The sequence below is a fragment of the Sinohyriopsis cumingii genome, chromosome 4 (assembly GCF_028554795.1).
Source record: "Sinohyriopsis cumingii isolate HCF-2022 chromosome 4, ASM2855479v2, whole genome shotgun sequence".
NCBI classification, from domain to species: Eukaryota; Metazoa; Mollusca; class Bivalvia; order Unionida; family Unionidae; genus Sinohyriopsis; species Sinohyriopsis cumingii.
The window spans coordinates 83,449,520-83,473,462 of NC_142964.1; the positions used below are offsets into that span (position 1 = coordinate 83,449,520).

General features: G+C 35.3%; 1 protein-coding gene across 1 annotated transcript; it reads right to left on the reverse strand.

Annotated features, from left to right (window-relative positions):
- Positions 1-7,873: 7,873 nt before the first annotated feature.
- Positions 7,874-19,453, reverse strand: LOC149801562 (coiled-coil domain-containing protein 124-like). The gene is made up of 5 exons (XM_089955781.1): positions 19,373-19,453; positions 13,487-13,686; positions 11,403-11,577; positions 10,284-10,401; positions 7,874-8,333 (listed from the first exon to the last, which is right to left on the reverse strand). Exons 2-5 carry the CDS (start codon positions 13,643-13,645, stop codon positions 8,141-8,143), a joined length of 645 nt encoding a protein of 214 aa, XP_089811907.1. The 5' UTR covers positions 13,646-13,686; positions 19,373-19,453; the 3' UTR covers positions 7,874-8,140.
- Between the last annotated feature and the right edge of the window lie 4,490 nt (positions 19,454-23,943).

The window sequence follows — 23,943 nt, forward strand, 5'->3', positions numbered from 1 at the left end:
CACGACTGTATGAACTTGATCATGGAATAACCTGCCTCTACTGAAGGGAAAGGAACTCATTTTAAAATAACTATATGGACATGCAAATGGCCAAGAAAAAATTAGCTGGGAAGTGATTCAAAATCATTAACAATTTATTATTTCATAAAAAAAACCTTGCTGATATTTAAAAAATATATTTTTACTATTTTTTACCAAAATGTGCAGAAGGAAATTCAGTGTAAAAGTTTGGTAATGGCCTTTTTTAATGTCTGAAACGTTAACTTTATCGAATAATTTCAAAATATTGTATTTTTAACTGATGGATTTCAGCATACTTTCAAAACATAATATTATCATGTGACAATATCATACCTCAGTAGAATTAAAAAGACATTTATTGTAGTATGCAAGCTATGCATGGTGTTTGTTTTGAAAGACAACCATATTTGAAGGTTTGGGACGAGTTACTCATCTAGCATAACTACATCAGGTGTATACTTAAATAAATGAATGATATTTTTAGGGAGAATCCTTTTGTTTAGTAAATCAGATTCACTCTTATACAAATCTGGTGTTAACTTCATTCTATCCCAGGACCTCAAGATGCTAAATCACTTTTTCTATATTAAAAATGTGAGTTTAATGCCATTTTTCACCTTGTGATACATGGTCACCAGTGTATCTGGTGGAGGAAGCACACAGGAAAAACCTCCCACCCATGGGAAGCCACCAAATCATTATCACAGGACCAGTCACCAGTCTTAAAATACTGGTCAATGGAGTCCCTTTAGTAATATGGAAACATAGGGTCGATACCCCCTGGTCTCCATTCTACTGATCAGTTTGGTTAGGGAGTCAGCATGTACTGGTCTGAGCAGTAGTGGGATGTGGATGCTTCTACAAGAGGGATGAGAGGCATTTCCTGTCTTCCTAAAATGACAGCTACTAATGCAGTCCCACCAATCCCCATTAGTGGTGGTGGGATGAGAAAACCCCTACTCAGAAGAAGAAAGCAGGATGACGACATCCTTCTGGTTTTTGGTGACTGGAACAAGTTCACCAAGATACCGGCAAAGGCAGTCTCTTCCTCTCTTCTGGTCCCCTTTCTCCTCCTACCTGTTAGTTAAGGCAGAGGAGGAAAAGAAATATGGTCTTTTGATAAAGTGGTAAAATTTTTACTGTTGACATTCTCTCCACTTTGGAGAGACTTAGAGATTCTGCATCATGACCAGATCTCCTTTTACTGTCATTTGACGGAGCTTTCCCATCGGCTTTTCAACAGGCCAGAAATTTGCCAGGCAACATAAGGCATAGTTTACTTTCCTCATCCACTCTATACTTCATTTGTTTCAACATGCAGCTGCAGGGTTCAATCTGCTGCTTGGCTTCTTAAGCCCCCAACCCCACTTGGATAATGGGACATTGCAAGAGAGGATCTCTATGGGAACTCAAGATGTTGGACGTGACAGTTTAAAGTTTATATGCTAGTAACCATACCTTCACATTACAAACTCGTTTGGCAACTTTCTTTAGTCTTCTAAAGGAGGAATCTTTATCTCCAGCCACACTGCAGCAATTGCTGAAGGTGGTTGCAAAAACTTGTTATATACTTTTTCAATGTGCATGATACTATCAGCATAGCTGCTCCACCTCTGCAGGAACATCTTGCTTGACACACTGAAGGTCTCATTGGATTACAGTAAGAATACTTTTAGGGATGTTCCGTTGGAGGTGGAGACTCTTAAGACATCTCATTCCCTCTATGACACCTGAATACCTGATGGATCAACAGCACTGGTCCCTCACAGCCACTCCTGGCCAGGAAGTGTCCTCATCCTAACAACCCCTCTGGGGCCATCTTCAAGGTTCTTTAAAAGGATACAGCCTCAATAGTCAAGGAAGCATCAATTCAAGTCTCCCTCTTGTCCATCTTTAGTAGATAGACCAGGTAGCAGGAAGGGTCAAGGGAGAAGTATGTGGACTTCTTGCATTTAACTAATGAATGAGTCAAGACTGCTCCTGATGTACATACCTCTTCCAGGGTTCCTGTGGATGCAGAGAAATTTGGTTGGGCATATTGGAAGTTACAGTATATAGGTCCTTCCTATACTAAAGGAATTATTAGCTTTGTTTCCAAGAACATCCTGCTCCTGCAAGGACCCCAATTCTTTTTGACCATCAAAATCAAAATGGGCTCAATTAAGGGAAGAGGTGCATTAGAGAGTTTGGCAAATGACAAGTCTCCGATTTTCTAGTCCTGGATTTTCCTGGTCTCCGAAATAGAAGGAAAGTTAGGCTTATTATCAAGCTTTCCACTCTAAAACAAGTTTGTTCAGGAAGGACCATTCAAGATTGAGACTACTGCCTCAACCAGGAATGGGCATAATGTCTTGCAACTAGGCAATCTCCATCAAACTTCAGAATGCATACCTTCACATCCCAAATTTTCTTCCAAGAAAATGCCTTGGGTTCAATTGGACTGTGAACTCCCATAACCATTACCTGTAGTTGCTGACCACCCGAGGACTCTCCTTCAGTATTTCAGTAACTGGTTGATGCATAGTGTCCCTCATGTAAGACCCAGTTAGGTCTCATTCTGAAAACAGAGATCAGACCTAGTCTCTTCTCATTATTTTGTTTATGTGAGAATGAATTTTCTCACCAACCTTGGGCAAGATCTTAATTTACTACTCAGGACAGACAGTCCTTGCTCTTTTGGTGGTGCTTCAGGACATTACCTCCTTGACTTGCCTACAACTATCACTCCTGGGGAACTACTCTGGTAGCCTAAGTGGTTAGACCAACTGCCTCATATGCGGGAGGTCGCAGATTCGAAGCTAGGGCTAGTCATACCAAAGACATAAAAGTGGCACAGGCAGCTGCCTCGCTTGACTAGTCAGCTTGGTATCAGGATAGTGTGACTGGGTGGGACATGATGCCACATGTCTCTGGTTTGATGCCCCAGTGCTAGACATCACTATAAACTGCCATAATGCAGACATCATAGTGATGTGACTGAACAATTGTTCAAGCTACTTCAAAAATGCAAATCACACACACACACACTCCTGGGGACATTTTTACACTGTGGCAGACATGTTTTGCATGGGAAGACCTAATCTGTTCATTTCTGGAAAACTGGAAACCGCATATGGATTCCCTATTGGCTCATTCCTCTGGGCTCAGAATTTCACCACCACTGGTCAGAGTTTCTATGGACATCCCCAAAACTGCACTCCTAACTGTACACAGATTCATCCAATTCAGGTTGGGGTGTTCACATAGAGTTAAAACAAATAGTTATTCAGGGGTCATGATCCTGAGAATAAGTTACCCTTCACATACACAATTGGGAAATGAGGATGATATTTTCAGCCCTGTATGGTGTGTCAACCAAATACCATATATACTCACATATAAGCCCATTTGCGTATAAGCCAACCCCCAGACTGAACAGGTATAAGCACTAAAATATGCATGACCTGCGTATAAGCCGACTTACAACTCCGAGGCATCTCGAGATGAATGAGGTAAGTTCTAAATGCATTTATTTAGGCAAACATGTATTTAAAAAAGTGGCATGTATACACATACTTATCTTGAGGTTGGTGTGCATGATTAATAAAAAGAAATGGTATAAACTTGTTTGAAAAGTAATTTATTTAATTTTCTGTTTCCTTATTGTTTCTGCCTAATTTAGATTCGTGTATAATTTGATCAAACGATGACAAGAATTTAGCAATCGCAAGTTCCTGTAACACTACCTCTGCATTTTGACTCGATTATTCATTTATGCATTATTGCATTGGACATTTTATATCATTGAATTGGTAAGTAAGTTTTTACTTTGCTTTGACATTTTAAATACATAAACTCATTAAAATGTAATCCCAGTATGACAACACAATGAACAAACAATACGGTTCAATTCAACGCTCACAATTAGGCTACTGAACGTATTTACATAATGGCGCCACCGCATTTACATTGTAGGTTTGATTATGCGCTGCATTAAGTGCATCCCTTGGAGTCGAATCATGGGCACCATCGTGCTCAACTTGATATCTTCAAAATACAATAATAGTTGTGGAGATAATGCTTCGAAAATTATGCTAATACCGTAAAAGCCGAGTTGTAGTTTGCTTTGATGTAAGTGACCTTACATCATACCTGTCAACTTTCATGCCGGGAGGAACCAAAAAACTCCCGACTTTTGGGGTCGCTCCTAGCCTACCTCCCGATTTCATAATATCTTCCGATATTTGCAGAGAACTCCTGATTATTACATTATGTCTTCAATTTTCATTTCTTCTAAACAAGAAAAGTCCTACATGTTCTGTTGTATCGCCTGTAAATTATTGTTGTGACGAAATATTTATTTTACTACATGTATAAAGAATTCGCTTCTTCACTAAATAGAATGTTAAGTTTAAATATTATTCATGTAAATTAATTATTTTTTTTACCTCTACAATAATACAAAAATTATATATAAAAAAACAGAACAAAAAGATAAGCAACAATAAAAGGGGTCTTTCCGTCACTGAATTCTGTCACTGTAAATATCAGCACAGCCAACTGATCAACACATTTTCCCACAAAGCAGGTGGCTGAAGCAGGACTGGCAAGTCTTTGAATTTTGCTGCACACCTATTACATGCGTACAGAGGACTCCTGCCTCAGTGATTTTCTGCGTCTCGGATCAAAAATTGGCATCCAAATATGCATATTTAAGCATTTCCGAGATCTCTGAGTGAAGAACACTTTGTGTGTGTGTGTGTGATTAGGATTTTTAATGTAGCTTTAACAATTTCTCAGTCATATTGTTACGATGTCTGCAGTGTGGCAGTTTATAGTGATGTCTAGCAATGGGGCATCATGCCGCAGACATGTAGCATGATGTCCCATCCAGTCACATTATCCTGACACCAAGCCAACCGGTCCTAACACTAACCTTTTAATGCTGAGTGCCTAGTGAAATACCACTTCATTAGATTGTCTGTTTTCATAATAATTAGGAAAATAGATAGGAGAAAATGTACAATTTTAATAAGTGTAAATATTACATGTTTGAAGATTTAGTTAAAATATTTAATCATGTAGATCAGAAACATGTTAAGACAATACTATGTTGTGGAATTTGAGAGAACTCTGTAAGGTCAAGGTTGTTTACTGACATTTATTTTTGTGAAAATAAAAAAAGGATTGTAAAGCAAATACTATTAAACCAATGAATGCCATTCCTACCAGTGCATAGGCAAATAATAAAACCCTAAATTTGCAGTCCTATCAACGGATTGTTATAACGAAGTTAGAAGGTGACTGATTATATTAAGAAAATCCCTCTTTCTAAAAACAGATGCACAATGGCATATTACGTGTTCTTGGTTGTGTCGATTCAGTTGGAAAGAAGGGTCTAGTTCAGTCATATATCGACTTGAATGTTTAAGTATGCTGTTTATGAATAGTTACAGTAATGTTTTATTGGAAAAAATGAGATAATGACAAACAGTATGATTTAAAGTCACTTATGCATTTGCTCCTATGTACATGTTACAGAGGTTGTTTCCAAGAAGTTTAGATGTCTTTTTGACTGCAATCTGGTAGTTTATTAAGCATATTTACTGACCTGCAATTACAAGACTCTAATCTCATTATTTCTATCCGTTAAATTACAATGTATAGTTTCTGCTGTGCTCTCTTAACACATTAACCCCTGGTGACAAGTTTTCATGGCAGGATTTAGTAGCCTACTGCCGAGCTCTGTAGCGTCAAGGTCATGTACGATACACTAAAGTGGGTGGTATTATAGAAAGGTAGACAGATGTAGCTCTACAATGATACCAAATAATTGGGAATTTCTAGTTGCACTACAAAATACAGAGGGGAAAACCTCATTTTTTTTACCCGATTTTTGTTTCCACCCAAAATTTGCCAGTGGTCGGAATCCAATTTTGTGTCCGCATTTTAGACTTTTTGGTCTCAGATCTAAGGCAGACTGGTATGAACTGCAAACAGACAGATGAACCTTTGCAAAAATTAGGATAAGATGGGCATTTGGAATAAAGAGTGGTCTCTATACGAAAATAATTGGCCCGTTAACCCGTTAAGCAAAAAAACAAAAAAGAAAACAAAGCGAGCCAAATAGCCAATGAAAAATGATGTTTCTAACACAACTAGGCATTATGTTTTTGGAAACTCATCTGAAGGTGATGTATTATTAGGATGTATGAATTCAGAAATAGCTTTCAAAATGTGTTTCCCACTCAAATTTCAGGCAAAAACGACAAAAACTCCACGGTTAATGTGCTAAAGTCATATGGCTAAAGTTCACTGCAAGTATCTCAATCCAAGCATACAAGTATGAATACAATGGGTATGACTATAATAACTGTATATGTACAGAATGTGTTGACAATAAGCATACAACACATTTTTCAACTTGAAAATATTGTATTGCTTAAAGCTAATGTAAAATGCATACCAAGAAATAGATGATAGGATTAAAATTAAAATATGAGAAAGAACTTACATACATACCTTTCTACCTACCTACCAACCTACATGCACACACACACATACATTGCATTTCTTGCTTTGTTCCCACTTCTCCTGTTTAGCTCCCTCTTCTGTCCAAAAGAAGAGTCACTTCTTAAAATTCAAATCTAGCTTGACACCTGAAGGGCTAAGTGGGAAACTGCAACATATGTTATAACATTTACCCATTTTAGTATCAAGCTTACAGTGAGTAACTGTGTGAAAGAGAATGAAATCACTTCCCTTACGATATGTTCTAGACTGACAACAGGTAGCCAAATTAGGCAAAGGTTATTTATAACTAATGCACACCAAATGTTAAGCAATACTGAACTTCGGCACATGTTAAGGGTAGTAAATACATTCATTTATTCTCATAGTGTGAATTCGCACTGACAAGTACATAGAAAAGTATTTCTCGAACCGGCCAATTTTAACCTGGTCCAGACAAAAGGATGAGTGGTTTTCTTGAGCCATGAGTTGTAATAACTTTGATCTAAATTTAGTAAAATTATTGATGGTAATTATAGGTCAACTGGATTTTCAACTGAACTCCCCAACTTTAATTGGATACATCTTTATGTAATAGACATAAATCTTTAATTTAAAAATTGGTCTTCCTAAGCTTGGCTTTTTTCAATGTCAGAACATGAACTTCAGGTCCAAGTGACAGACAATTGGGATGATGATTTTAATAACAATAACAAACAACGTGAAATAAACTAAAATTTCTCTGGAAGATGACTATGGAAAGACTTACTAACTGAAAACTCTTATTATCATATGCATCTCCCATAATCCTAGCAGGGCATAAAACTGAAATATTGAGACATACCTATATACACACACACATAAAATACATATAATTCAAACATAATATAATACCAAAACACTTTTTTAGACATGTAATGAAATGATCACAGATCAACCAATGGAACAGATGCCAGGAAGTATTAGCAAAAAGTAAGCAGATAGGTAAAACATACCATTATTCTAACATTTTATAGGCATGTTGACCTTAAAGAAAGAAAAATATATTAGACTTGAAATGCAATACATTAGATTCTCAATATGCCATACTTGAAAAATTATAGTGTAAAAGGTGTCTTTTCATTGAATTAAGTAATTTTCTTCTATTGTTGTGGATAAATTGATAAAGGTGTAGGAACTGGTAAACTACATTCTTAATTCTTTATGTATTAAAAGTCAACAAATAAATTAGAACATGTATGAGATTCTCTCAGATGGAACAAGAATATTATGCTTGAACTGATATAAGGATGTGTACATCAAACACATGTCTATACTTCTACATTCCATACCAAATCATTTTGTACAAATCATGAAGAAAGACCAGTTCGTGAATGTTTTATTTCTGGTTTAATTATTTCACAGATACAAATGCTAGCCATAATTTTTTTAAAATATGGTCAGTCTTGAAAAAATATAAAATATACACGTGAAACTTGAAATAAATAATTGCATTAAACCCTCTTCTTTATTCTTTTCCCACCATAGAGTCCATCTTTGACTCATTGCTAAGAAACATTTTAACCCCTGACCAAAACTCTATATCACCATCTTCCAAAAATCTTTTTGAATATTAATATCAATTCTCATCCTATTCTTGGATTCTCTGATTTAGTGGGTTATCAGGTGATTTCATCCAGTCTTTTCGTAGCATTTGTTTCAGCTGGGAAAGACGCAGGTTTGGATTTTCCTGTTTCAAAATAGGAAGGTTGGCATCTTCAAATGCCTGATAGGCAGCTTTCAGTCGTTTCTCTGGATTTTTATCAACACTAGGGCTTTGAATTCTGCAATGAAATGAAGAAGTTGATTACTACCATCACAGGACCTGAAAACTGGTGGTTTGAGGCTCTGGAGAAAAAATTTGTGTGCAGACCAGTCATATGTAAGGAAAACTAGCCCCATAGAACCTTTAATATTTCTTATTTGTTTCAAAAAACTGAAGAAAATGTGTTTTTTAATCCTTAAAATATCTGACAAGAATCATAAAAGTGCAATGATGCAAGATGAAGTCAATCAGTAGTGAGAGACTAGGTGTACAATTTGACACCATAGCTGAAAATTTAGCACACAATACACTGACCACCAGTCTAACCTTGACCTTCATCAATCAAGCATTTGTCTGTTCTCAACCATAGCTATAACTAATCATCAACAGTATCGGAATACCATATGTTCTAAATGCTATGAGTTTAAATAATGCAGAAGGTAAGAATCAACCGCAGTAAATTTGTCTGCTACAAGCTTTGTTGCACTGCAGGTCTTTATACGTTCAAGATCCAAAAAGGACAAAAATTATTATAAAATTAAACCTTTGGAATTTCCAGGAGTACTGGAAAAATGCTTGGCTATGAGTTGAGTGGTCACAAGAGGTCATTTTGTTTTGTCCAGCATACATACACACAGTCAGCCAGTCATTCAAGTGCAATATTCAAAGGCACATTCAATTTTATAAGTGATCCATTGATGGCATGTTAAACAAGCAAAAAGCATATTATAACAGGTTATTGATAGTAAATAAACCTACCTCTCTCAAATATCAAGACCCAGATTCTGAACCTTTACAAAGATGAGTGCACACATACACTCTGATAAGGCAAAGTCAATCTGAGGTTGAGGAATCTGTCACGTTGTCTGAGTTTTCTCTGACCTTTATCACCCTATTTCAGATATTCTGACAACAAAAATGTGAAAATTTATAATGGGTTGGAAAGGTCAGAAGAAACATGGACCCTCTGCCAAATGAACTGTTTCTTTTGGGACTACTGACTGCATCAAGATTGATTTTATGGCCTTTTCCCATTTGTTTCCCTGAACAAGCTTTGAATGGCAATTATATTTCATTTTATTTGGGTGTTTGACATCTTTTATTTTGAGAACACGTAGACTTTAAGTTTTAGTTAACTATAGCACTGAGATTCAAAGAGGATCCACCAACAGACGGCTTGATTGCTTGATTTGAAAATTTTAAAATGTTATGGTTAATAAAATATTTCTATGATTTAATAAGCAAAAAAGTAGTCTTAATTTTTAGTCTGCATTAATTTAATTATTTTTCCTGTCTTTCATTTATGGTAAGGCACTTTTGTAAATATCTGTATGTCAGACTGCTGGTGGACTGTCTGTGGCTAATACAGACCTGGTCAGTTTAGGGTCTTATTGGTCCAGGACAAGTGAGTCAAAGAGGAAATTTTCAAGCCCTGCATCACATATTAAAGACCATGGCTTTGGTACACATTTTCAATGAACAGTTATTAGCACCCGTCTGTTCTTCACATGACAAGTCACAAGCTCTGAATATCTACTGAACCAGCTATCAGGAAACCATTGTTCATTCAGTATTCTAATGGACTACTGCCCAGTCTCAAGCTGAACTGTATTTAATTACATGATGGATGCCAAGCTTGTCCATCAAGCAGGCTGGGTAAGTTATGGTCTGTCACCTTGACCAATCCAAATATATAACATATAAAATTTAAAATTGTTATAACTTCACTCTTCCACTCTGTTTTTACAAAATGTAACTATAAACCAGAACCTATTTCTGATAAGGTGGTAAAAAGCAAACTATTATGTTTATTAGAAGGCATGGTTATCTCTGATTTGGCATTTTGTCAATATTAGTTCCAAAATCTCATTCTCAATGGCTTCTTTTGTTTATTCTGTTTAATGTCTATTGACAATTCATCCAAAGAAACAGGAAACAGGCAGATGCAAAACCACTGTAACTATTTTACCTGAGAACTGAGATAGCATCTTCAACAGTTCTTGCCTCGTCACCTTCTGTTACCATGCGATTAATATTCTCTTCCAAATGAACCTCAAGGTGACTCTCCATCTCCTTTTTCTTCCTTGCTACAATTGTAAATATGTACATATATGTTTAAGCTTAGTACAAAATAGTGGTAATGGGGGCAAATGCTGACAATTCTTTTTTTATATGACTTTCTATCAAATTTACATATAAATTAAAATAGTTGATCACTGAACTGATAATTTACCTGGTCCCTGACCACTCTGATTGCCTAGTGGTTAGAGCGTCTGCCTCAAATGTGGGTTCGAACCCCGGCCGAGTCATACCGAACACTTACAAAAATGGTACTAACAGCTGCCTCACTTGGTGCTCGGCATTAAGAGGTTAGTATTAAGATTGGTCGTCCTGGTGTCAGGATAATGTGACCGGGTAGGACATCATGCTACATGTCTGCGGCATGATGCCCCAGTGCTCGATATCACTATAAACTGTCACACTGCTGACACTGTAGCAATATGACTGAAAAATTGTTAAAGCTATGTTAAAAATCTAAATCACACGCACATTACCTGGTCTCTAACCAAAGCAATGAAACTAGCAATTATAAATTTCATGATGATAAGAAAATCAACTCTGGAAAAACGTCATATTCACTGGAATATAAATTCACTTAAAATATAAACTTCAGAGTGGTGAAATAATGTAAAACAGTATTTCTGAACTACTGAACTTTCAGTAATCCAATAAAATCACAAAAATCTCAACACGAAATTTGTGTATTTTCTTATCATAAGACACACATTTTGTGACTTTTATCATAATTAAATTTTCTGGATTTCAGCTGTTTTGCTAAATTTGCAAAAGTTTCATGGTCCTGAAACTATTCTGACTTAAGGTATTCCTCTGCACATGACATTTTCATTTTCTACAACGACTACTGCATACAAGGTACACTGTGATGGTGAATCAATCACTACTCTCTTGAAGCACATTTCTAAATCCGATTGTGATGTTTCTCTTTTTTACCCAGTATTATTGCTCTAAAGAGCTAATGTTGACAATTTCAAATACCTGACATTAAATAAAATTTCTTGTTTCTTACCCTGCTCTTCCTCGAGTCGTTGTCTCTCCACATTTGCAGCAATCTCAGCACGAGTCATCTTATCATTCTGGCTTGCCGACCTTTTGCTCTTCAGTTGCTCCATCTCTTCATCATGTAGTTTCTGCAGCTCTTTCTTCCGCTCTAGCTGCTCTAGTCTCTTCTTCTCCTTCTCTTCCTATAATAAACAATTTGGGAATGTTTTAATCCTCAAAGGTCCAGACAGTATCATATTTGTGTGATGTAGAAAACTGTATGCTTGACCACTGACTGAACCCATGTCATCAATGATGCAAGCTAGGCACCTTACCACTCTTGCTACTCAAGCAAATATCTATGGCTGATCTACAAATCTTTTTTCCCAACCTTTAGATACAATTCCTTGTGCTTCTATTAGCTCTTCTTGTTTATCCTGCAAACAAATTCTCTCTTCTGCAGTCAAAACATGGTCTGAAAGCAAACATCATATATGCCCGTCCCATGTTTAACACTCTACATGGTTTCTTTCTTCTTTCTTTACCCCAAGTGAAAGCCATCTACAAAGTTTGGTCCAAGTCTATATTGAAGAACTAATGTTATAATGTTGAAACCAGCTTTCTTCTGTTAGTTACTGTGTTTTTGATATTTGACCTTTTACCCCAAAATCAATGTTTGTTCTTTAATTTTCATGCAAGCCATCCACAAATTTTGAAAGTGCAGATGGTAGTGAACTTAAGTTATTGTGCAGAAACAAACATGGTACCAAACAGCTCATATCACGACATAATACATCTCACCTTATTGATACAACAGGCAGAAAGATGACCTGAATCTAAAACCTCTCTACCAACTGCTAGGTACTCTACCAGTGTTTCTGCTTTTGCTGGTACTAAAAGTCATGGATGTCCTTATATCTTCAAAGACTGATCATCATTAGGTTCTTAGAAATGTATTTTTAGCAACCATGACATCAACTAAAGCTGACATCCCACAAAAATAGAGAATTCACAGTAGAAAAGCTTTTGGTGTATGCTAGACAAATTTATCCTAAATGTAGGAAAATTATTTTATTTGATTTTTATTCAGGTATCTTGAGTGCCACTGGCAAACTGGTACTTTGTATGATGAGGCCATTGGTCAAATTAACTTGTATTTTATATATGTTCTTCACGTAACAGTCCCTCAAACTTATTGCTCAAAAAGAATTTTCAGGAGTTCAAGATCAGAGCATTTCTTCATTTTAACTGCTGAGTGTTGAAACCATCTGATATTCTTCACCAACAAGAAGATTGCAGATGAGCTGCTGTGGATGTCAGATTAGCACCATTTCCATTTAGGACCAAGATATGACCATCCCAAAGGCTTTACTTTTTGTTCAGGAAGAGTAGCAATAACAAGATTTTCAACATGGCCACTATTGTGGCTGTATTTAAGATAAAATCAGTACCATTTCCATTTAACACCCACATGACATAAGAAGTCTTTTAAAGAAAATTACATGTTGATATGACCATCCCTTCAGAAGGAGTAGCAATAACAAGATTTTCAAGATGGACACTATGGTGGCCAATTTATATGTCAGATCAGCACCATTTTTATTCAGGACCAACTAGATATAAGAAGAAGTCCTCAAACCCAAATGTCAAGTGTGACTTTCATTTCAGGAAAATTAACAATAACATGTTAAAGATGGCTGCCATAACAGCCATAATGGACAATGGATCAGCACAATTTTCATTTAAGACCAACTAGAGATCATAAGAAATTTTTTGTATAAAAACCCCCGTTTATATGACCATTCATTCAGGATGAGAATTGACAGTAAGATTTTCATGAAGGCTGCTGTGATAGCTATACTAGATAGCTGATTGGCACTATTTTTCATTTAGGACAAACTAGGCAATGGGTTAAATGTGTGTAAATTCATGGCAGTCCTCCTAGTACTTTAAGAGGAGCAGTGCTAACAAACCTGAGCAAACTGACAGATGGACGATGGATCATCCCATATGATAAGCTCTTCTGGTCTATGACCAGTAACAACACAAAAATAAAATGATACAAAGAAAATTTCATCCAAGAATTAATTTCTTGATAGACAAATATTGTACCTTTCTCTGCTGTTTCTTCACAACCTGTTTGTCATCGTCTCTCCAGAATTCATCCTCTGCTTCCTGTTCTTTTTTCAGTCGTTCTTCTTCATTCTTTGCCTCTTTTCGTGCTCTAGCTTCAGCTGCCTTGCTGTTCTCACCCTTGAACTTCTTAGGCATTTCCTTGAGAGCAATGTGTCATCTAACCATAATCATGCAATCTACAATAATAATAAATAATAATAAATTTATCTTCAACATAATTTGATTATATCAAGTTTGAAATACACAATATCCTGGATTGTACTTGGTTTTTTAAGAAAACCACCAAATCAGTAGATGCTTTTCACGTGTTATATTACTCTTATCATGGGCCAAGTAACCCGCATACAAAATGGAATGGTGATACTTTATGCAACTCAGAGCTCAAAGAATTTTTTTTAGACAAAGGTCCCAGGCTGATGACTTAAAAAGATCACAAGCCTTAACTCAAATTCCACAAGCCCAGACTCGAATTTAATATGCCCAAAACTGACCCTTTTTTAAATATCAGTTGTCACACAATGTTACAATTCCTACACTTCAAATATGAAATGATAAAAATGAAATCATTAATAACTGACTTGTATGTCAATTTGGAGCTCAAAAAATGTCACATAAAGCAATGTTTTCCTTCAGGCCCTGGGGTCAGTCATAGTCTAATTGCTCAGACGATGTCCATCTTACTCAGTGGATCAACAGTGTTTATGTTCATTGGCAATCTGAAGCATGTCCTAAATGTTACATCACAATCGCTCCTTGTTATTAATATTGTTTGTCACACAATGTTGCAATTACTACACTTCAAATATGAAATAATAAAAACAAATCATATTAAAATGACTTGTGTGTTTTTTGGGATCTCAAAAATATTCACATAAATCAGTTTTCCACCAAGTCCTGAAGTTAGCCATTGTCTAGTTGCTCTAACAGTGTCTTCCTTACTCTGCGGATCATCAGAGTTTATTTTCAATAGCATCAGAAGCTTGTCTTGATTTATAGTTTTTGTTTATAATTTTATTTTGTTCATTGGTGCCACTTAATGTATTTAACCGGTCTTTTTTGTTACACTAGTTAAGTCTGAGCAAGGTGCAGCTGAATTCTTTAACTTTAAACATCTTGAACAATGCAGTAGCAATTAAACAAGACCATTACAAAAAAAATCAAAATACTAACGTTTTTGCAAAAATCATTTTAGTCTGTGTTTCCTTTTTCATCTCAACTCTGCAAAAGGATAGCATATTTTTAATCAAAGACTCAAAAGCCAACATGAGCATCCACTTATTACTTAAAATACCTCGAAAAACATCATGCATTTGGCCCAAACTCTCCAGATTACAACAATAAAGTAATCAATTAACAGCTTGTCATGTATGCACACTTGCCCTAATCCCATTATGCAGCCATGCATCGTTGCACTGGTTGCAACAACTGGTGGAACAGTCCTGGTACCCGCTAGACTGGTTCTGGCAAGTAAATACCCAAAACGTTGTTTCAGAATCACATGTATGTTAAAGTCATTTAAGCTCTAGTTATAGTAACCCAGGCAATCTGTTCCACATTCATAGATCCCATGCTTCGCTTTGTAAACAGTTTACAGTTTTTGATAGAAGTACAATTAAGCAGATGACCTTCACTCTCACAGATACCTATATTATGTACATTATCATTCATACCTATAGCTCAAAAGGATAATTTAGTTAATACTTTTTTTAATAAAGGTACTCCCCAAGATATGTAACGGTTATGATCCTGGGACCTCTACGTATGAAGTTTTTTTTTTATAAGTCAAGTTTTACTTGGCTACATATGGCTTTGACATCATGGTGAAGGGTTCCTTTAACAAAACACAATAAAAATCCTAAAAACTATGAAAAATGTAATAGAAATGATTTATAAATGTACACAAGAGAAGAAACAGAACTATACCTGCGGGTGCACTTGCGAGATTACATATGTCACAATTAATGTATCTCAGGAAGTACCTATACTAAATTTCTTATCAATAGTAAGTTTGTACTGTAAGACAAGTTATGTCTTAAGTGCAATGATTCATTCATAAAGTTCTAAGGTTGTGATGTACTATAATTCAGGTAAACATGTGACCTTCAGTGCACAAGTTATAAAAGGCTAGATTGACCTAATTCTTGATTAGATCTTCTAACCCTCATAACCCTTGTTACTGGTTTGAAGTGCAATGTAAATAAGTCATTGAACTGTCTTTATGTTTTATTAATTACAACTTAGCATTCTATATAAGAGAATTAATACTTAAAATTTGTCATTCTTAGTAGTACTGTCAGTATTGGAAGAGTTATGTATGAGAAGAATGATTCATTTATTTTATTTAATCTTTGGAATTACAGTGCTCTACCATTTACTTAAAGACTATTTGGATATATCATAGCTGAAGGAAATAATGTGAACTCATTGAAAGACATTCTGGGATTATAACAAAATGATTCTTCTGTATTGTTGATACATCATAACAATACATGTACACACTGTACTATCATCTGAAATGCCTTTTGGAACTCATTTGGATTACTTTAAACTTTTATTTTTTATTCTTTCACTTTCTATTTTAGGGAAATAAATTATGTTTTTCAATTATACAAGACTTGTTGATTTTACTCATTCTTGATACTTATTTTAAGACCTTAGTGTCATAACAATTTGTAGGGTAAGGGATACAAATTAATAATTTATTAGCCTTTCAACATCTTGAAAATAAACTTCCACACTTCATAAGCATGATCAAAGTTTTTTCAAGCAAATTAGAATTTTGTTTTCAACAAGCCTGACAGGCACATCTCTTAGAATACAGGAGGGTCCCGATCTGAAATTTAGAGGGGCCCCAGGCATCAGACTATCAGACTTTCTGAGCACTGCATCTTGTCAGTTTTCAATAATTTTTGTATGGTTTATTCCACGGCAGCTGAACCTCAGATTCCAGAAACTACAGTTCTCAAGAGTACGATATTTGAAAGTCTGTTATCTTCACCAAAATGGAGGTTAATTATGTCAAGACTCGAATTTAATTTCTAATAATCTGCTAGCATTCCAACATGTAATAACTAAAATCAAAAGTCAATACACAAACAAAAATTGGTGAAAATATGTGGCAACATTTCAAATTTATTTTCTTTTTGCGATTCCTTTTACCTTAGCAAAAGCATCTGCTTCCTTCTGATAGATCTATATAACCCTGCAAGTACCCAGTAGAGGTGGCCTGGTCTGATGAAATATTATAAATATCATTTCTAGATCTTAACTTCTCCCAAGTAGCGCAATGAAGGCTAAGAACAACTAATCAAACAGAAAAATTTCCCCAGAATTGGAATAAATACTACATTATTAAAACAAAAAGTGTAAATGCAAAACGTATACCATAAAGATATTAAAGGGTAGTTAACTAGTGAAATTGCAAATTATAAATAGTTAGTTGTACATCTTCTTCAACCCTATTCAAAAGGGACTCATTACCAGAATAATTTAAAACCCTTGAATTTAGGATTGTTCTCAGATTTACAAAATGTCATCCTAAATTTTACCCATTTTATTATCAAACATACAGCATCAATACCCATGGCAATTTCTTGTGCCACTCTGTTTCATCCTGCATGCTAACACAAAGTCTGTTGTTTTTTAATTTTTTAAAATTAGTCTGCAAGATGAATTGAGGAAGGAGTAAATCACGATGACTCCCTACAATCCACATTTTGGATGTATCACACAGATAATATTTTTCTTCCTTGTACATTTCCCGCAAGTATAATGGAGTACCTAACCAATACATGTACTTACAGTACACTAGTTACAACTCTATGGTATTAAACCAAGTAACAGAAAAGAGTGAAAACCAACAAGTTTTGTCAAATTCAACAAATAATTCACTTCCCAAGTATACAAAGTGAAAACTAAAAAGAAAACTTGCAGCATTGTGAATTATTTTCCAAACACTCCTAAAAGTTCTATCACAAGTCCAAAAGTATACAGCATTCAAAATTAATTTCAACAGTGCTCTGAATGAATTCCAATTTTGAATTTGCTGATGTGGCAATAGTCTGAAATAGTTCTCATGTTCTAACAGTTTTGATGTATCACAATGATAGATTTCAAAATATCTTTGAATGAATTCACAAAGTCCAAAATAGTGATTTAGTCCTAAAATCAATGAACACTGTAATTCCAATGAATAATTTAAATAAATACTCTCAACTGATCACAACTAATGCCAATTCCACTAAGACTGATGTTAAGATACAGAATGAGTAATTCTGAAGTAAACAATAGTTTTATACAATATTTATAAAAAAAAAAGCTCAGAAACAATAACAGAGTCATGATAAGGGTCATTCTCCCATCAAAACTGTAAACAACTTGCTCCTAGAACATTCTTAATTTCTACAAGAAAACTAGATCCTGAACTCGACATCTATAAACATGTTTACCTCAATAATTATAATCTAAACTCAGAGACAAATATTAGCTATGTTTCTTTACAAAATAACAAGTTCAGTGCTATTAAAACTGTCCAATGGTCCCTATTAGTCAGGTAGGCCCAACTCAAACCCTCAATTACAAACAAAGGTCGATAATCAATACAAACTGAGGGCTGGCTGTATGTAATGTGATTACTTAAACAGTGAGTAGCTGATACATGTTGATTAGTGTGGCCTCATACCAACAGCAATCACCAATCACTAAACTATGGCAACATGCAGAAAATTCAGGTACCCTGCTTAACTGCCCAGACAGATACTATAAGCATAAAATATTTGTCACTTAGAAATATGTAAAATTCAATTATAATTTCTTAAATTATAATTTTTATTAATATTTTGGGGTTTCTTGACAGGGTTTACACATTGTAAAATTGTTGCCCAGTATTAAGTTTTTGTTGTCCCAAGTTCCTGGGCAATGGATTCTTCTACCTATGATTATTAGAATTCAACAAAGTTTGAAAATTTTATTATTTAGTAAATTATAATTAAAGAAATTAGTCTATGACACAGCAAAAAGGTGCTTTTTAGCCATGCTATATTGTGCATAGTGAAGGTTAATCTACATTGTGCATAGTGAAGGTTAATCTATGTACTTAAGGTATATCTTCTCACTTTTTAGCCATGCTACATTGTGCATAGTGAAGGTTAATCTACATTGTGCATAGTGAAGGTTAATCTATGTACTTAAGGTATATCTTCTTTACTGCATAGATATAATATATATGAAATTATCATGGGAAAATTAATGATGGTAGCTATAATGTATATATGTACAATAAAATGCAACTTACTTAAAACTTCTTATGCTAAGAGAGAATCTTATGACCGCACCATGTCATAATACAAGATTTTGCTTCAAAGCATTTTGAAATAATCCTGATTTGGCTGAAATGAAAACTTAATATTTATCCTTAAGGAAGTCATCAATTTAGGGCCTTTTCTGCAGTACTGACTGTATTTATACATTTAAATAATGTTTATCTGTTAGTACCTAATGTCCATTCTACAAAAAATCCACGAATTTCAACCCCCAATTAAATGGTCGGTCGCTAATTACAGATTATACCCACACCCCTTCTCACAATCAACAACAGTGACTGGAACAAGGGGGAGTGGGTGTTGTCAATATGTTTCCTTTTATTTTTATTTTTATTTTTTATTTTGTACAGGCAGAAACTACTGCCTATGCTTTGATGGCCACTCTAAGCTGAATCCAAAACAGCACCCAGGTTATAAGGGGACAACACAACTACAAAAGAGTTGCTCTCGAGACTTAAAAACCATTTACGGAAAAACTAAAAGCAAGCTGATGAAGGAGTTTGATACTGAACTCATGTTTCTGACACAAGTGAAAACTTACTTGCAAAGGGAGCACCGATAATTCGCGAACTTTCTTGTTCCCAACTGCAATTAATATCGGAAGTGAAATATAAACAATAACAACTGTTTAGCGTTCGGCCCGGAATGTGGCCAGTAGCTAAATCAAATCCGGTATGAAGACTTATCGAACTTCTCCGCATTAAATTGTATCTATCTGTATAGTTAGTACTGATGCTAAAACAATGTTTTCAAATTTAAAAAAGAATGTGAAACAAAAGAAACAACAAAGAAACTCAATATTTACAAATGTGCGGCACTACAAAATTCACCACAGAGCACAGCATGTTAAAAAATGACCACTTTTTCCAAGTAATCATCAATCATATTATAACAGTTACACGAAATGACGGATTATTTTTAATTTTAAAGTAACAAATTCCAGTGAATGTCAATAATCCTTTTTTTATCACTACTGTCTTTTTTCTTTTTTTTTTGTATCACTACTCTATGTAAGAGGCCTTATATAACTCGTGACACAGAAGATCGACAACGATATTACCTACTACGGACGCAATATCCTTGTAACTATAGTAGGCCTATTCACACACTTTCCCGTTTGTTTGTACCCCCGCCCCAATCGATTTTAGAAATAAACGGCACCAAGGATGTATAAAAAATTTCACAAAACTTAGACATTTCATTCATGAATTTATAAGTTCTAACCTAGGTGTCGCCAGGATGTCCCAAACATTGTCAACTTGTTGGCGTTTCGAATCAAACGGGAATTTTTGTAGTAATGTGGTCGCCATATTTGCATGCGTCAATGTTTTCAAGCAACATGTGTGGTGTTGATCAGCATCTGTAATAATCTCAACATTTCCGTAAATTTTGGGATTACATTTCTTTGAACGCATATAAAAGAGTTTATCTTTTTTATTTTGCTCGGTTTGTTTTAGAAATATCAAAAATGGACATTACAAATATTGGTCGCAGACGGCAGAGTTTTTACTGAACTGTGCTATTATGGAAAACAGATGAGGGCAGTGAGCAGTCTGTCTGTTTGCTTACATCGAGAGCTTACATTTGGTTTGAAATGTGAATAAGCTGACAGTGGTAAGGATACCTGACGACAGTATAGTCCTTTTTTTTTTTTATAAATTAAAATTGCATACACGGGATTTTGCGTCGTGCTTATCATACTTAACAGTATGATTTTTTGGGGGATTTTTTTTATTTTCCTTCTTTTGTTTGTATCCTTTTTATTTATCAGCGCTTTATGCGGCGAACTTTATACAGTAAGGTGGTGCTCAATTATATAAGCGAAATATTTTAGGTGGAAACCTAGATTCGAGCCCCGTGGTTTACAAGTCCGACGCTTAGAGTTATAAATCAATCCCACTAATTTATAAATACTATAATTTCTAGCCATTATAAGTATTAAATACACTCCCCACTAGCTTAGATAAGTATCCATTTTTATTTATAAATCGACAAAGAAGTCGCTGAGGTGTCCCTGGCGTACCTCGACCATTATTATAGTTTAATACAGTTTATTTTTCTAAGGCTCGTAAATACATGTACTTGCACGTAAATGTGATAAATAAAATCTACCTAAGGCAGGTGTTTTGTAAACAGTTCAAGGTCAAGTCGACCTAGACAGGTAAAGTCCTTACATTCTACAATTCATGTCAGTAAATATTGGCAAGTATCTAGTTATCATATGCAAGAACTATCGTCGGAAAATTGATACAGTTTATTTTTCTAGACCCTCAAAATATCTCCAATAAAACTATTCAAAGAGTATAGTGTGAATAAACATTGTCAAAGCAAACCGATCAATAAGCTGCACGCATAACACAATATACAGTGAAACATATGCACATTGTTTTATGTTGTTTTGTGGGGGGGGGGGTTGTTGTTGTTGATGCATATCAGGCATGGCGGGGTGGGTGGGTGGTTACTGAATTAATGATATTAGCGAACAAAGAACAGAATGTAATTGATATATTTGAAGTCCAGTTGGATTACGATTGTGACCTAAGAAATATTCACCGCGAATAGGTCCCGTATATGAGTATAGTTCGTGTAGGGTTCCATAAATAAGTCACTCGTTAGTGCGAAATTTGTAAATACACCATTCAATACGCGTATTCTGGTGTATATTTTGGACTTAAAAGCGGTGTCTTTTAATACTAGATTTTTGTCTGTGTTGTGTTTTTGTTTTCTAAAATAGCTATTTGAAGCCATACAAGTTATATTAATAAAAGACATACATTAGCATAGAACAGCATTTAAGGGATCTTTCCTACAACGCTAAACGTCGGTCGCTTTTACGAGCATTAATTAATTGTGGATGAGAATCAACCTTGATTAGCCACATCGAGGATCAGTTTCAAGCAGATATAGTTGAATTACAATACGATTTGCTTTCTTGACTAAAAAGGTTTAATGTCAATTTTATAGTTAAGGTATGATAGATTGATGTTCACTAATCTGTGTCTACGTGTTTGATGAGTTATAAATGTATATGTCTATGTCCACATCTCTCCTGTATTTGTCTCTCACTAGAGTAGCGCGTATTAAGGTCATCCACTTGCTACATTTTTACCAATGTTCAGTACCGTGACGTCACCTCACCTGTTCCATTCATATTGTTCCTATACAACAACCCAACTTTCCCCTGACGCTATACAGGCCCAATATTCCCCATGTTCAATTCCCCTTGACGCCATATCGTCCCAGGGTGTGCTAGAAAGGTTGACGCTATATCGTCCGGGGGGAGGGGATCTGTAGTGCATTTTCCATTGACGCTATATCGTCCTCATTAACTACTATCATCGCAGTAGTTACTGTCAGGCTTTCTCACATACCTACGTTAGCTGAGTCTGAGACTAGAACCATCTTAGACAGAAGTGAGATGGCAGTGATCCGGAACGGTGAGCGCTTTAGACCACTCGGCCACTCGGGGCCCCCTTTACTAAGTAAATGGCACAGACATTGCCTAATACAAAAATACCAAAATCTGAAAGAAGGAAATTACAGCCTCCTCTAATTTTTCTTCCAGCAAGAACCGAAATAAAAAGCATTGTGAATGAAGATATAACAAGTATTGTCGCAGGGAAGATACAAGAGTCTGTTAGGAAAAACCCACACAAAACAGCATTCCACGAATAAAAGTTTGAAGATGGAGAAGAAAGTGAAAAGAATTTTTACTAATTTTTTAAAGTACAAAAACCATAACTACAGAAAATAATAGGCCGAAAAATTAGACATTTAGGTTTAGCAAAAGTGCACCTAAGTTTATCAATTCAATAACGAACGAAAATAGGGAAATTGTCGAAGATGGAGGGCATCATCATCATCATCATCATCATGACGATTGATATGAAAGACAACCAAAAAGCATGATGAACAAAAATGAAATAGAGACTAGATTTGAAGCAAAGTTTGATATACTCGGTTTTTAAAAAAATAAGAAAAGAAAACGTGTATAAATGCGGTTTCTAAATAAAATGAATTAATTAATTTTATATGTTGATAAATTGAGGCCAATTGGAGGAAAGTCATACGTAGATTTACTAGATTGTATTTTGAAAAATGGAGAAGCCTGTCTTATTGAACATTATATGTTTTTGTTAGAAAAAATACTATCATATGATCGTTAACATTTTTATCTTTAATAATGTCACTGAATTGTGTAACCTAATGTCAATGAATTATATATGAACAAAATTGTACTCGGATTCATTACCACGTACAGCGTTAACTGATGGCGGTTTATTTTCTTCTTTGGTTATTTCAAAATACTGAGTAGATTTCATCCAATACTGCACGAGCAAAGTGATCGCAATGAAAAACCCGATTACCTTGAAGCCCCTATGCCGATGTTAGGATAAACGGCGTTAAAATATCCAGTATAGAATTAAGAGGTTAATTCAGTCAACAAAGTCGCAGGTAATTCCGTTCTTTTTCGGGAGTGCTCCAAAAGTAGAGCAGCAGAGAAAGTGAATCCCACAAAGTATTTCGCTTAACAGAGCCTTCTATCGAGAACATTTTAGATAGAGATATTATTTTTCACAAAATAAACCCTTCTAGTCAGAAAAAACATGACAAAATAGGCTTTCTCCGCTGACTTGAAGTGTTATCTCATGAAAATATCTACCTATACAACTATTTCTGTTATCACAAGGGTATCTCGCGAAAACACTCGGTGGCGTCGTCACTTTGTCTGCTGCTCTGTGAAAGTCCTTGGCAGAGTTTGCTTGTCGTCGCCGTGCTGTCTAGTTAAAAATTGTATCTAACCCAACTCGATACCGTGTTCGAGGATCATGTAAATTTATCGTTACAAATCCGTATGGTTTTGCCTGAGCACGACTAAAGAAATTTCTGAATTTACTTATGTCTATGTCGCCGCTGCACCAAGTCTGATGAATATTTCGTAACGTGTGTATGTCAACGCCGTTGAACAGCGCAAGAATGTTACAGTTGTCCCTGATCACTTTCGGAATTTGTGTATATCGTTGAGTTACATAAATCACATCCACATTTTTATGTCTGCCGTGTGAAAATATCCTGGCAGGGTTTGTTTGTTTGTCCAACATTACATCGTCG

Bases quoted from the DNA above. Each gene is read 5' to 3' on its own strand.
- LOC149801562 (XM_089955781.1), bottom strand. From the start codon at position 13,645: ATGCCTAAGAAGTTCAAGGGTGAGAACAGCAAGGCAGCTGAAGCTAGA. The intron at 11,578-13,486 runs GTACAATATTTG...TGTTTATTATAG, and splicing joins TGAAGAAACAGCAGAGAAAG to GAAGAGAAGGAGAAGAAGAG. The intron at 10,402-11,402 runs GTAAGAAACAAG...TTACAATTGTAG, and splicing joins ACGACTCGAGGAAGAGCAGG to CAAGGAAGAAAAAGGAGATG.